The following is a 15,043-nucleotide window of genomic DNA, read 5'->3' as shown; positions in this document are numbered from 1 at the left end:
TCCAGGAAGTATTTATTTTTGTTTCTGTCAGGCAGCTGGGTTGCAACAGACCTGATAAGATTTTATTTTCTAATTCTCGGTATGTATCTTATCCATACAGTGTCTGTCCCAAACCCCAACAGGCTGACTTACTCAGTGCCGATGAATATTCAGAAGAAAGTTTTTTTTTTTAATCCTCCTCCCAAAGCTAAGACCTAGATAAATAATATCCCTTGTCAACTGACTGTGGGATTTTTTTTTTTTTTAATTTGCCCATTCACTAAGTATATAGCTCTTCCCGTGTCCTGACTTTATACAAGAAGGATGCCCCTCTCACTCCTGGTCCTCGACAAGGTCTGCTGGCTATTGTCCAGTTTCCACACACCCTGATTCTCTTGGCCCCCGGGATCCAGTAACCCACAGGGCCAGTGCTAGCTTACCTTCCCGCCTCACGCTCCCATTTCTCTAAGAAGCCTGCAAATTCACCTGCGGCTAAGCCTCAGATTGCCAGCTTCTGATATTGCAGAAAAATTGTCTCTTAAAAAGTAGTAAAGTGTGGTGGGAGGAACTTGGTCTCTGTCATCTGACAAACCTGAGTTTAAAACTTGGCTCTACTGGGGCGCTTGGGTGGCTCAGTGGGTTTCGTGGCCGACTCTTGGTTTCAGCTCAGGTCATGATCTCAGGGTCCTGGGATTGAGCCCCGAGTCCAGCTCCAAGCTCAGCAGGAGTCAGCTTGAGCCCTCTGCCCCTCCCCCCCACTCACATGCTCGAGCTCTCTCTCTCCCTCAAATAAATAAATAAATCTCTAAAAAAAACAAACCAACGTTGGCTCTACTGCTTTACCACTAGTTGTCACCGTGAACAAGCTGCACAGACTCATTACCTTTATCCTCATACATAAAATGAGGATAATCGCGAAATAAAAAAACGAGGAACGAGAATTTGTTTTAAGAACGAGATGAAATCATCCACGTCAAACACCTACTACTGTGCCTGGTGGAGACAAAACACACAATTAATATAATAACTGCCTACATTTCTTCCTCACTGCAACTATGAAATTCTACCACTAGCAATTCCTTCCTCGAGGCTAGGTATTGCCCTCTCTGGGAAAATTTCATTTATTATTGCCATTGTTTCTCTTTCTTTTAGCTATTTTAATTACAGAGTCAATGCGTATTATTGTAAAAATTGAAATCACTCGTTTAAATCAAGTTAGATCATACAATACATACTGTTTTATCATTTATTCTCTCAACCCAAGAATATTTCATAAATACCACTTCATGTCAAAACATGCACTTTACGGGTGACTCGGTGGCTCAATCGTTTAAGCCTTTGCCTTTGGCTCATGTTGTGATCCCAGGGTCCTCGGATCGAGCCCCACATCAGGTTCCCTGCTGGGTGGGGAGTCTATGTCTTCCTCTCCCTCTGCCCCTCCCCCGCTCTTGCGTGCTCTTTCTCTCTCCTTCTCTCTCTCTCAAATAAATAAATAAAATCTTTAACAAAAAATTTTTTAAAAATGTACTCTACATTAACTTTTACAAGACTATTTCAATATATCGATGACGATCCTTTATGTATCAATTTCTACCCTCAAAACCAATGGCAAGGTGCATAGCATATGCTAGATGACAGGGCTGTTTAATTTAAAAGCAATGGCGCGTGTGCTGATTTCTTTCTGTTTATAGACGCAGCAGCGAATATGAAAGCCCTCCCTTTACATGATTTTACCCTTCCTAGTTAGGTCTCAGCTCGAATACCATGTCCCCAAAGACTTCTTTCCTGACCACCTTAGCTAATAGAGAACTTGTCAACCCAGCAGTCACTCACACCTATTGCCACTTTACCCTATTTTCATAATACCTAACCGCCACAGTCTGATAGAAATATATATACTATATATTCGTTATATATATACGTTCTTATTTATTGTCTGCTTCCTGTCGCTATGCGTCCTCACATGCGTGTGGACAAACACAAAAATACACCCAAATGCCATCAAAGCAAGGACATTTCCTATCTTCTTCACTGCTGTTGCCTTATAGCCTAGAAAAACTGTAGGGACGTTACAGGAATTCAGCCACATTTACTGAGGGTTACGGATTGAATTGGGCTCCTCCCGAATTCATGCAATTACAGTCCTAAGCCCCGCTAGTTCAGAATGTGACTGTACTTGGAGATTTGGGCTTTAAAGATCTAATTAACTTAAAAACGAGGCCATTAGGGTGGCCCTAATCCAATCTGGCCAGTATCCTTTTCAGAAGAGTTGAGGACATCCTAGGAGAGACACCAGGGTTGTGCCCAAAGAGGAAAGGCCACATGAGGACATGGTGAGAAGGTCACTGCAGGCCGAGAAGAGAGGCCTCAGGAGAAACCAGCCCCGCCGACGCCTTGATCTTAGAGCTCTGGCTCGCAGAACTGGAAGAAAGTCGATTTCTGTTGTTCAAGACAACTAGTGTCCCTTTGTTATGGTAGCCCCAGCAATGACTACATGAGTAAATATATACGATTCAAAAGAAAAGAGGAAAATGTGCCAAGCAGTATGGTTTTCCCTGGAGAAAAAGTCTACAAAAGTTCTCTGACTTTAGGCAATGTAAGCCCATAAGGAAATGAACTGAATTGTTCTAATGGGGAACAGGTGCTTCGACTTATGTTTGAACAGAAAGGTGGCCCGACAAGGTGCCAGCTGCCTGTGCTGCATTCCCATGGCTGGGAAAGGGAACAGACGTTACGGGCTCTAGAGACCTAAGCCCAGAACCGGCTCAGACATAGTGGCCCTGCCGTGGAGGGCCCTCAGATTGGAACGGTGTTGGTGCCTGTGTGGACTGAGCACTCAGGGCTGAGCCTTGGAAGCCATTTGGAGATCCTTCTGGACAGGTCGGCCAGTAAGGATTGGACTAATCAGTGGCTGCCTTCCAAATGGACAACACATTCTAGAGTTTTTAGAAGCCAAATGATCAGAGAGATCCCAATGGACTGATTGGACTTATTACCGAACTTGGCTTGTGGAGCTCAAGCTGGATCTAACATGATTTAGAAAAATACATACACATGTCATTTATTAAATTCTGAGCACCATGGAATAAGTCAGGCTATTACAATAATAACAGCCCACGTGGGTATTGTTCTTGGACTCTCTCCTCCCTTTCTTCTGCTTACTACCCTCCAGAAGATGCTGGAGCCCCTTACCCAGATCTAAGAGGCCCGGGGTGGGACAAGGAGTGATGGAGATGTGAACACAAAGACGGTTACATTATGGGAACCAGTCTTTCATCAGTTAAAGCCTCAATTGCCAGACTCACCCCTCAAGTCTGAGGAATAGATTAACTATGTGAATGGAACTTTGTTCTGGGCACAAAACTTGCCTGTCTTCCTTGGCTTCAAGGTGGGGAGCAAGACAAGGGGGAGAGAAAGGGCGGATGCCCCCATTCAGCCGATCAGCTGTGGCCCATCTACACGTCCACACCTCTGAGTCAGTGTTCGTGTTTTTCTGGACCACACAAATCCCCCTTCACTACCCAGAGTCAGTGACTCCCAGGCTCAGATAGTCAAGAAAGCAGTTTTTACTGGACAGCAAGAAATTGTGCCATGGGGAAAATTTGCAGTTTAGAGAAAAATAATGGAGAAAAGGAGCTGGAAGTTTGGAGAAAAGACAGCTTGGAATTTGACAATGTGGTTGAAGAGCAGCGAAGGACACGGGGGCCCAAGATGGAGCTATGAGCAGAGGAGAAATGCCTGAGTTTGGGGGGGAAGTGGGGGACTTGGGGCGAAAGTGTTAAAAAAAAAAAAAGATGAGTAATTTGGAATCTGACCAAAATCTCCTTTTCAGACCCCTGAGAGGTCCAAAAGCCCCCAGTGTGTAGCATCACGGTGGGAAATGAACTTTGCTTGAATAGGGAAAGGGTCTGGGGTTCATCCCCCAGGCGACAGGGAGAAGCCACTTAACCTCTGAGCTTCAGATTCTTTGTTGGTTTGCTTCAAGTTTTTATTTATATTCTAGTTAGTTAACATACAGGGCAGTACTGGTTTCAGGAGTAGAATTTAGTGACTCATCCTTTACATACAACACCCAGTGCTCATCACGACAAGTGCCTGAGAAAGCAGTGTCTGCAGCCTAACTCATGGGGCTGCTCTGGGGATCGAACAAGGAGAAGGGGCGCTGAATGGTCTCTGGCAGAGCCGACGGGCTCTAGCGTCGACTACCACGCTGAAATCCCATCTCTGCAACTTCCTGGCTGTGTGGCCTTGAGCAAGTTACCCCACCTCTGTAAGGCTCATTTCGTCATCCGTGAAATGGGCAACCTCATGGGCCATTGTTAGAATAAAGTGAAAAAGATCCATGAACAACTTAGGCAATGTTTGGTATGTAAGCACAAAGAAGCTATTCACTATTATCATAATTAAAAACCAGTGGTGGCTCAGTGCATTAAGCAGCTGACTCTTGATTTCAGCTCAGGTCATGATCTCGGGGTCCTGGGATTGAGCCCCGAGTCTGGCTCTGCGCTCAGCGAGGAGTCTCCTCCCTCTCCCTCGCTCTCTCAAATAAATAAATAAATCTTAAAAAAAAAAAAAAAACAGTGGTTTGATAGGCTAATTTTTTTTTTTAAGATTTTTTATTTATTTATTTGACAGAGACAGCCAGCGAGAGAGGGAACACAAGCAGGGGGAGTGGGAGAAGAAGAAGCAGGCTCCCAGCAGAGGAGCCCGATGTGGGACTCGATCCCGGAACGCCGGGATCACGCCCTGAGCCGAAGGCAGACGCTTTAACGACTGCGCTACCCAGGCGCCCCCTGATAGGCTAATTGTTAATAAAACTACGAGAATGTCTTACAGAAATAGTTCAGAACAAAGATCGTAAGAGCTGTGTAGACTTATCCAACTGAACTTGGACAGAGGTGGACCTGAATCCGCCCTACATGTCTGAGCCTAAACATGACGTCATAGACTCACTTAGAGCTATTTCCTCTGCCTATAAAGTGACTCCTGCTACGTTCAAGAAAACTGACTTCATACTATGTGGGTATAACAGTTTATTCTGAGGAGGAGCGGAAACATCAGGCAAGAGCTAGTCCTAAGGCTCTGGACACAGAAAACGCTCAAGTCTTAGGTATTCTCTTTTAGACAGAGTCAAAGCCACAAACACCTACCCAAAAATTTCTTCCCTATTCCTCAGTGTCCTGTCTTCTACCAAGGATCACCTCCTCATAGTGTTCTTGTCCAGGGAACACTACCATGTGTTCCTTTCCTTATCTGCTACCGCAGGACTTCCTAGGAACACCCCACAACAAAGGGACAAAACCAACTAAAGAGGATATCTGGTGACGTCAGGGAAAGCCCCTATTATCGAGGCGCCGCAACCTGGGTCAGCTACCCATGAGCACGGAGAGTCGTGTCATCACTCCTTAGTGCAGCCTAGAGTGGACCAGGGCCATGGCAAGGTCAAGCTCTGAGATGAGGTGCCCGGTGGAAGATTCATTCAATCGTCTATTTCTGCCAGGGAGCCAAGCATCAGGAGGGACCGAGAGGCACATTTTGTTCTCTGGAAACCTCCGGCTTGATCCCAAATAAACCTTCTCTTACATGGCACCTGCACCAATTCCCAAACTTCCAACGCTGTCCATGTCTTCTGGTAGCCTTGAGGCCAGCTCTGCCATTTTTAGATCTGTATTCGTGGGCAAGACAGAGCCTTGCTGATTCTGTCTCTTCCTCTAGAAATGGAAAGAATTTCGGTCTGCATGTCTCACAATTAAAACATTTGTGAATAGTCAAATTCGAAACTCAACGCCAATGCAGGTCAGCACACCACTGTTTGTGTGTGTGAAGGCTCGTTAAGAGCTGTCAGGCACTGTACAAATATAGTACCTTCCCACGGAGGTGTGAGCCCGGCAGGATGAGAAGAGTTGACGTCGGAGAGGCCAGAGCTCTGAGCAGCGGCTCTCCTGTTGTGGGGACGCTGGCCTCCAGCCACGCCAGGCACCAGGAGAAGACATCCTATGGGCCCCTCCCAACCCCGTGAGCCCCACAATGTCATGTTCCCCAACTTCTGCCTAGTTTTCATTTACTTCCATCCCCAGCCTGCTTCCTGTTTCACCGCCAGACTTCTGGGTCTTTTTCACTTTGTTCGCCACCTCCAGAACATTTACTCATTTCCTCCTTTCAGAGAATTCAAACATGAACTGTGCCCACTCTGGCCCTTCACCACCCCGGGGCTCAGAGGAGCTGGTAAGGAGAAGCATCTCCACAAGACATAGACACCCGCCCCTCTATTCCCCTCTGGCCAGGTCGTGCCTCAGTAACTTACAGGGTTGGGTCTCGGTGGCCATGGCGGGTCCCAAATTGAGGTCATTTCTGGGAAGATGAACTCTGTACTGAGCCCCGCACAATAGTCCCAGAGGATCTAAAATAGAAAATTCCAGAATTCCCCCCTTTCGTTGTTGTGAATGATCACCAAATCCTCCACCCTTTCACTATGTGCTAATCTTTCTACTTACTGCTGATTCTCCGACCAGAACCTAAATTTACCATTTTCCAGACCCTTTCTAATGTCTGATCCGGAGCATATGATCGGAGCTCAGACTGTCAGCCCCTAGCAGGTGGGGGCCATTTCAACACCACTGGTACAGATTCCCAGGGCAACCAGGAGGCTGCTTAAGGAGAACCCACAACGGTGTGAGTGATGAGAAACACAACTATCCTAATAGAGAGGAAGAGGAAGGATGCGGTATTGGGCTTCCGTCCTCCAAACGTTTCAGGTAAATGCCCGCTTAACTTCTCTTTCCAAGTGCTCCCGTCCACAAGCCTTGTTGGGAAGGAGAGCCAGCTGAAAGCCCAGACTCCCACGAAACTCTGCCTCTCCCTTCTCATTACCTCTTGACAGTGGGATCCTGGTGCCCCAAAGCCTTGGATGTGACCTTCCTGCCCAGTGGTTTCGACTTGGGAGAAGGGTCTTCATGCTTACGGATACACGACTTCGCTCCCCTCGTGGGGGCTCCAGGTCACTAGCTGCTGAGTTCGCGTCACCAGCCCTTGCTTAGAGTAAGTTAAATAAATCTGCATGTCAGAGGGCCCAGGCCCTTCTTCCTCCTCTTCTCATCTCAGGCTAATAAGGTCCAGCTGTGACATATGGGGGCTTGGCTTCTTCCCCGCACCCCAGAATCCTCCCAGGAGTTGGTTGGACTTCCTCTCTGTGCCCACAAGGTAAGTTTTCTTATCACCTGTGGGCCACGAATCCACAGACGGCCAAACACATCAGAGCTGATGCAAGGCCGAGGGAAGGGAAAGCTACAGGTGTGTTTGTCTGGGAGGAGCGGAGACCTTCCACCCTCACGCCCACCCTCTCCCTCACCATGGGAGCTATAAAGGCTCTCCACAGCCACTTAGCTCCTATACTTCAGCCATCATGAATCCACTCCTGATTCTTGCTTTTGTGGGAGCTGCTGGTGAGTTCCATGCGTGACTTCGGGCCGGACTCGCCCCCCTCCTGGCAGAGATCTCTGCTCCACTCTTGCTGCTCTTCCGTGTTTACCTGGGCTCTGAGAGTCTACCTCCCCTGCCTGGCAGCCCTCCTTCCCATTCTTGGGCTCTCTGTAAGCCTCACCCCTCCCACCTTGTGCTGGCCCCACTCCCAACCCTGTCATTCATCCATTTATTTCGGGACTTTGCTGGGAGAGGCTGGAAAGGGAGACCAGGTGCAGGCGGTCCATGAAATGAAGCAGGAGTCTTGAGGCTTGGTTCTGGCAGCTCTGGGATACCTCCCCTAGAGCTCTTCTCAACCCCAGGTACGCCTAGGGAAGCTGAAAGAACACTCGTGCGAGTTCTAGCCCTAGAAATTCTGATTTCGTTGGCCTGGGGTGTGACCTGTGCATTGAATTTGTAAGTTTCCCCAATGATTTTAGGATCCCCAAGTGTGCAGCCAAGGTTGAGAATCACCATTCCTTTGGCCAATGACAGTTGGCCTACCTTTGTCCTGCCTAATGGGCCTGGGGCTCCTCTCCCCAGGCTCACTGTGCAGATTTTTAGTGATTGGGAAAGCTGGGTACAGCCAGGGCTACTTAGCCAGATTTTCCTAGCTAGGCCAACCCATCCTGACAATCTGGGGTTCAAATAGCCTTGAGGAGTGGACCAGTGATGAGAATGAGAAGCATTGAGTGGATGAGAACACCACATTCAGACCCGTGTCACATCAAGGGCACTGTGAGGGCACTGTGTCCTCACCCTGGAGCCCCCAGTAGAGGTCTGTGCCCGAGCCCCAATGGGCCCCTGGCCATGTGCCCTGCAGACACACGAAGAGACTCAGGGGAACTCCGTGCTATGACACCTACCGGGGATGTAATGCTCCCCACCGGCCGATCTACCGTCTCTGTGTTTGTTGAGGACTTCTAATCCGCAAATCCAGCCACAGGGCTCTGTGCTCCAGCCGCCCACATCTGCTGAATTGGCTTCTCCCTTCCTGTCCCCATTCAAGTTGCTTTCTCCACTGACGACGATGACAAGATTGTCGGCGGCTACACCTGCGAGGAGAATTCCGTCCCCTACCAGGTGTCCCTGAACTCGGGCTACCACTTCTGCGGTGGCTCCCTCATCAATGACCAGTGGGTGGTGTCCGCGGCTCACTGCTACAAGTCGTAAGTGTCTCCCAGTGCCCACACCCGGAACCCTCTCCGAGAGCCTGGCATCAGCCCGGGAGTGCGGAGGTTGGGGAAGGTGGGTGGGTGGGGACGAGAAGTTGTCAGGAGTGAGGCGGTGAAGAGGGGCATTTGACAGAAAGCCTCTCACATCCAAAACCACTAGATGAAATAGCAAAGGCCCTGGGTCAGAAAAGCAGGGGGGGACTCTTCTGGGGTGCTGAGGTGCAATGGGAAAGCAGCAAGGACCGCACACAAGTAACCCTTGCCAGTTGGCTACACACCGAAACCACTTAAGATATGTTTAAAAACAAAACAAAACAACGGATGCCTGGGTCCTATCCCAGGGCACTTAACTCAGAATTCTTAGCAGGAGGGGTCTGAAAATTGCTGAGTTTTTAATGCTTTCCCCTCTGCTGAGTCTACTCTGTAGCAGAGCTGAGAACCACTGCCTGGGCCGAGGGCTCTCCAACCTGAGTGAGCCGCAGAACCACCTGCAAGGCTTGCTAAAGCACGGACCACTGGGTCCCACCACGGAGCAGCGGGTCTGGGGTGGGAGCCAAGACTTTGTCCTTCTAGCAAGTTCCCTGGGGATGCTGAGGCTGCAGGGCCCAGGGCAACACTTTGAGAACCACTGGAATAGATCATACAGGATGATGGCCCTCAGCAGACCCAGAAGGCGGGGGGGGGGGGAGTAGAAGTCACTGCAGGGAGTTAGCAAAATTGCAGAGGATGAGGAATCCATGGGGAACTTGAGGTTGGCCGTTTGTGCCTGCAGCCCCAGGTGTGCATGGGGGGGGGGCGGGGTGATGGGGAAGGCAGCTGGAAAAGCAGGCTGAGGGCAGTCCCCACGTCACCCCTGCTCCATGACCAGATGCCTCTGAAGGAGCGAGTTCTTGGTCTCACCCCTGCACTGACCCACCACCACTCTCCTGCCAGGTGATCTTGCCACACTCCCACCCATGCGCAGGGAGCTCAGAACCCTGGAGAAAAGCGGGCGTATGGAGAAAGGGGTTTCCCTGTGCTTGTCTTCCCAACAGCCGCATCCAAGTGAGGCTTGGAGAGTACAACATCGATGTCACGGAGGGGAATGAGCAGTTCATCAACTCGGCCAAGGTCATCCGCCACCCCAGCTATAGCAGCTGGACCCTGGACTATGACATCATGCTTATCAAGCTCTCCTCGCCCGCGGTCCTCAACACGCGGGTGGCCACCATCTCTCTGCCCTCCGCCTGCGCGGCCGCTGGCACCCAGTGCCTCATCTCCGGCTGGGGCAACACCCTGAGCTCTGGCAGTGAGTGCGACCCTCGCTACATCATTTTCCAGCTTCCGCACATTTCCCAGGGCCAGGCCTGCCCCTGAGCTTGAACCCCACTACCCGCGGGACTCTGTGCTGGGTCCTCGAAAGAGGCAAAGCTTTAAGGAGTGGACCCCCTAGAATCAAAATATAGGACAAATATAGCGCTTGGCTATTGTCCCATCTAGGGAGGGGTTCATCAGGGATCAGTCTGGAAACTAAAACCCATTGTTCCTCACTGGGGCTTACGTTGCTGTTATGCCCTCCTGGCTGCCCTCAGTGGATTGCTGTCCCCCGTCCTGGCCTGACTCCCTTTTCTCCTTTCCTCCACCTCTCCCTGCTCCTCAAAGGCAACTACCCCGAGCTGCTACAGTGTCTGGACGCCCCGCTTCTGAGTCAGGCCCAGTGCGAAGCCTCCTACCCCGGCCAGATCACAAGCAATATGGTTTGCGCCGGCTTCCTCGAGGGAGGCAAGGACTCCTGCCAGGTGACCTGACCCTTCCCATGCTGAGACCCCTGCCCACACACTTGGCCTCCTGGGGAGCAGGATGTGAACCCCCAGGGCTGGTGTGGGGCTGGTGCAGGGGGGCTCCAGTCACCAGCGAGGAAGGCTAGGCTGCATGGCAGCCACTCCCTTCATCAGAACAGAGAACGGGCCTCCACGGGAGCCACGCAGAGCCACAGAGCTGACCAGAGTGCAGTCGTTAAAGGTTCCGATGGTACAGGGCTCTGCTTGCCCCTTCCGCCTTCTTTGTAAAGCTTGTCCCACCTTCTTCCTCCCCAGGGTGACTCTGGTGGCCCTGTGGTGTGCAATGGAGAGCTCCAGGGAATCGTCTCCTGGGGCTACGGCTGCGCCCAGAAGAACAGGCCCGGAGTCTACACCAAGGTGTGCAACTTCGTAGACTGGATTAAGCAGACCATAGCTGCCAACAGCTGAAGCCCCCCAGTCCTTCTGCCGACACTATGGGAATAAAGTGCACCTGTTACAACTGTCTCCGTCTGTGCCTGCTCCCTCCGGCCACTGCCCCCTGGGCACCCTCCCAGCTGAGGTCAGACGGGGCTCTACCCCTTAAAGATGAACAGGGTGCCCCAGTTCCCAAAATGCATTCCATGGAATACTGGATCAGCAGTGTGGGAAGAGATGGGGTCCAAAAAAATAATAAACAGGGGCTCATGGGGACTATTTTCTAGAGAAAAAAACATTTCAGAAGGCTGCATTAAAGTGGGTTCTTGATCCTGGAACTTCCCCAGGGTCTGGAGTGCAGAGCTCATGTGCGCCCACCCGGGCATGGCGTGCTCGGCCTCCCCTCCTGCCGCTGGCACTCAGAGCTAAATCTTCTCGGAGACACTCAAGCCGATCGCCTTGGCCTCTGCCGAGCCCCCTGTGCACGTGCTCTTTCTAGCCCGGAGTGTACTCCCTCCTGGCCGCAAAAGGCCGCCCTGGGCCCTCTTTCCCACAACCTGCTCACGTGTCTGAGGGAGATAACCCAGCTCCCTGGGTCTCCATCCGTCGAGCTCCTTCGAAATCTGCCTCTTATTCATCCCATATAATGATACCAACGTGTGTCTACCACACTGGGCACTTCCCAGGCATTTTTACCTTTAGTTCCTGCTCCCCTCTGAAGTGGTTACTATTCTAGCGGCACAGGCAAGAAAGCAGAGGCTCAGAGAAGGCCGTTAGCTTATCAGATCCCTCATCCAGCAGATGGTAAACCTGGGGTCTGGCTCCTCGTTAGCCTGCCCCAAAGCCCGTGTCCTCTTCGCCCACCTCCCCGGCCCTCCTCCTGCAGCGGTGGTCTAAGATGCTGCCCGGCCTTCAGCTCTGCTCCTCCATGGCTCTCCAGGCCATTCTCTGCCTCTTGGCACTTCATGAGGGTTCTGGTCCCCGGCCGTCTTCCAGCCCTGTGCTCAGAGAGATCCTGAACGTTACATCGATTCCTGATTCATACCTTTCCTGACCTTCCACAACTCCCAAAATAGAACCTGAGCTCCTTATCCTGCAGACGTAAAATTCTTCCTTCTCTGTGCTTCTGCCTCTCCACTCCTCCCCTCAGTCTCTGCTCCGGTGCGCCAGAATCCCAGGGGCTGCTCCAACAAGCCACAGACCTCGCACCTTTAGCCCTGAGCATTGCTGGTCCACCTGGTTTGATGCCCTTCCCACCTGCCCCTTCGCCCTCTTCAGTAAAGTCATTTCTGACTCCTTCTGCCCTGGGATCCTCCTCCCCGACCCCCGTGCTGGCCCTGTTGGCCCTGTGGTCCCAGCGAGGACTGTTCCTGCTGAGATGCTTACCCGTTGCCACAGTCCTGCCCCTGCAGCCTTAGTAACTCTGGCTGCAACTACCGGCATCCGATGGTGAACTCCCGAGGCAAGAAGTCGTGTCTCGCTCCTCCTGGCACACCTAGTGATTAAACAATGCCTACAATATAGTAGGCAGTGGTGGAATGACTGAACGATTAAAGTCTGAGCTAGGACCGGAGGCAAATATATGGAAGAAAGAAAACACCTTCCAGAACACCGGTTCTCAAGTGTGGACCCTGACCCCAGGGGCACCAGAATCACCTGGGAATTTAGGAGCAGTGCCAATGCTGGTGACCCTCCCAGACCTACTGAGTCAGAAATTCTGAGATGGAGCCTGGCCACTTGCACTTTCCAAGAATTTCACGCCATTCTGATGTGCTTGGAAGCCTGAGAGCCACTGCAGTGGGTGTGTCCCTGGGCCAGAGCCTCTGTGGAAGCCGCAGCCACTCAGGGTTTACTGTTTTCGGGCACTGGAATGAAGCTTCATGCGTATTATCTGACTTAGATCTCTCAGTAGCTCCCTAAGGGAGGCGGTTTTACTAGTAAAGGGGCTTAGCAGCTTGCCCTGGGCCTCCCCGACAGGTTGCAGTTCCATCGGGGGAAATTAGGAGGCAGATTTGGGGGTTAAATGAATCTATGAATGTGCTCCAAAAGTTTCAAGAAGGGGCGCCTGGGTGCCTCCGTCGGTCAAGCATCTGACTCGTGGTTTGGCTCAGGTCATGATCTCAGGGCCCAGAGTTTGCTTCCCCTCTGCCCCTCCCCCCATGCGCATTCTCTCTCTCTCTCTGTCTCTCTCTAAAATAAAATTTATTTTTAAAAAATAGTTTCAAGAATTACACACATGGGAGATGCAATTTGTGTATCGCCTTCCCCACATCTCAGCCTTGAGAAAGGCAAGCAGGGGGGAGGGCAGAGGGTGGGGGAGGGGGTGGGGGTGGGGGTCCCCTCCAGCACCAACCACATTCTTCTCTCGCCCTCAAGCGGCCACCCTGAGACGGCAATGAGTAGGTCTAAAATAAATAAGGAAACGCTGCCCCCTGCTGCCCAAGATGATGAATGATCCCACTGGACACCTGCCTTATGGTCTATACTCCTCTCACAGGGGAATGAAAAAAAGCCCTGTGTGCTCTGGGCAAACCGACAGTGTGACTGAGTAGCAAAGATGGGACAAACTCCATCAGAATTGAAAGTAGCTGTGACAGCAAGACAGGGTGGTATTCTTTGTAATCCCAGTTGGGTTGAGAGTCGCCAGCCAGATGGTCAAAAGGAAAATTAACTCAGAGAATAAATTCCTGATAAGCAAAAGGGGTAAATAGGACAGGAGGAAATAGATCAAAACAAATCATGGCATTGAAGAAAGCGTTCCTCAAGGTGGGAGTGGACTGAAGAGGAAGGCTGCCGCTTTCCGCCTGGCGAGAGTGATCGGTGACTTTTATCCGGGCAAGGGCAGTGTGTTGTGAGATCCGTCACTATTCCTGAGTAAAATGCACAGACTGTCTCTCTTTGCCCCTCCCCCCAAATTCAAAGCGCTGCGTTGTTGCACCCAGCTTGCGACACCACCAGACAGCACTCTGACGTTCTCCATGGCTGACATGTGCTCAGGGGGCAAGCAGGGGGTCCTGAGCCCCATGCCAAAATGGAAATACCCAGGGTAATTTTGTGCTTGATTGTTTATTTAAATGCATATCAATAAACCCACTACTAGAGATTTTTAACGCAAAAGATCCTGAGGGCTACTCAGAAATATGCATTTTTTCACAAGCTTCCTGAATGATCAGAGACCCGATGAGCAAAGTCAGGACCATAACACATGTTCTTACATAAACTGATCTTTGAAAAAGTAATGACTTTGTAAATTAAACAAGAAGTTTTTTTAAGTAGTACATTTCAAAATATTACTTAAAGCAATATTTGGTTGGTATTTTCTTGAAAATTTTTATTAACTTTAATTTTATTTTAAATAGATAATATAGATATAATAGATATAATTATCTAGTGATATAGATATATAGACAGATAGAATAATCTATAGAATAGATATAATAGATAATATAGCATACGGCTCAAAAAATGTAACAATACAGTTGAGACTAAGAATGTTACTTTTACCTCCACCTTGTTTCCGTCTCCTCCACTCAGTCTTAGTAAGCAATCACTTTGATCAAGTTCTTTTGAATCCTTTAGTGTGTCTGTGCAGAACCATGCAAACAAATGTATAATTCTTCTGTTCCCCCTTTGCTGGACAAAAAGTGGTTTCCAGAAACGCTAATCCACAGCTTCCTTTTTTTCCCCCAGTTCACACTATGTCTTAGCTTTCCACAACAGGGAAACACTGTATTCTTGTTAAGCATTGAATAACATTGCACTTTGTGGATGTATCCCAGGTTATTTCTCCAGTCCCTTCCTGATGGGCGCTTGAGTTTTCCTGATCTTTTTGCTCGCCCAGATAATGCAAATATTTTACAGACATTTTTTATTTGTATTCAAGAATAATTATAGGATAAACATCCAGATGAGGGATTTCCAGGTGAAAAGGTAAATGTGTTTGTAATTCTCATCGATATTTCCAAATTGGTTCCCCCCTTTGGTTATACCATTTTATGTGAAGTGTATATGGCACCACACGTTAGCTCTTCCCTAATACAATGTTGCCAATCGCATTGGTGAACAGAGTTAGTTTCATGCAGTTTTCATCTGCAAGGTTTTTTCCCTATGGTGAAGCACCATTTGCCTTTCTTTTTCTCTGAACCATCTGTTCTTTGCCACTTTCATTGTGCTGCTGGACTATTTTCTTACTGATTTCTAGGAGTTCATCATCTACTGGGGAGATGAGCCCTTACG

At 49.9% G+C, this 15,043-nt stretch overlaps 1 protein-coding gene and 1 long non-coding RNA gene across 2 annotated transcripts; one reads left to right on the top strand and one right to left on the bottom strand.

Annotated features, from left to right (window-relative positions):
• Nucleotides 1-1,120: 1,120 nt before the first annotated feature.
• On the bottom strand, nucleotides 1,121-7,214 carry LOC148110334 (uncharacterized). Its single transcript, XR_015723796.1, has 3 exons — nucleotides 6,850-7,214; nucleotides 6,284-6,379; nucleotides 1,121-5,690 (listed from the first exon to the last, which is right to left on the bottom strand). It is a non-coding gene; the product is annotated as an uncharacterized LOC148110334 (long non-coding RNA).
• Nucleotides 7,215-7,313: 99 nt separating this feature from the next.
• PRSS2 (serine protease 2) lies at nucleotides 7,314-10,897 on the top strand. The gene is made up of 5 exons (XM_045792463.2): nucleotides 7,314-7,421; nucleotides 8,447-8,606; nucleotides 9,647-9,900; nucleotides 10,254-10,390; nucleotides 10,688-10,897. The coding sequence occupies exons 1-5, from the start codon at nucleotides 7,382-7,384 to the stop codon at nucleotides 10,838-10,840; spliced, it is 744 nt and encodes a 247-aa protein (XP_045648419.2). The 5' UTR covers nucleotides 7,314-7,381; the 3' UTR covers nucleotides 10,841-10,897.
• Nucleotides 10,898-15,043: the final 4,146 nt, after the last annotated feature.

The sequence above is a fragment of the Ursus americanus genome, chromosome 3, assembly GCF_024610735.1.
Source record: "Ursus americanus isolate L20-20 chromosome 3, mUrsAme1.1.p, whole genome shotgun sequence".
NCBI lineage: Eukaryota > Metazoa > Chordata > Mammalia > Carnivora > Ursidae > Ursus > Ursus americanus.
The sequence above is the reverse complement of the archived record's forward strand: the minus strand, read 5'-3'. Positions and strand labels throughout refer to the sequence as shown.

Bases quoted from the DNA above. Each gene is read 5' to 3' on its own strand.
- PRSS2 (XM_045792463.2), top strand. From the start codon at position 7,382: ATGAATCCACTCCTGATTCTTGCTTTTGTGGGAGCTGCTG. The intron at 7,422-8,446 runs GTGAGTTCCATG...TCCCCATTCAAG, and splicing joins TGCTTTTGTGGGAGCTGCTG to TTGCTTTCTCCACTGACGAC. The intron at 9,901-10,253 runs GTGAGTGCGACC...TGCTCCTCAAAG, and splicing joins CAACACCCTGAGCTCTGGCA to GCAACTACCCCGAGCTGCTA.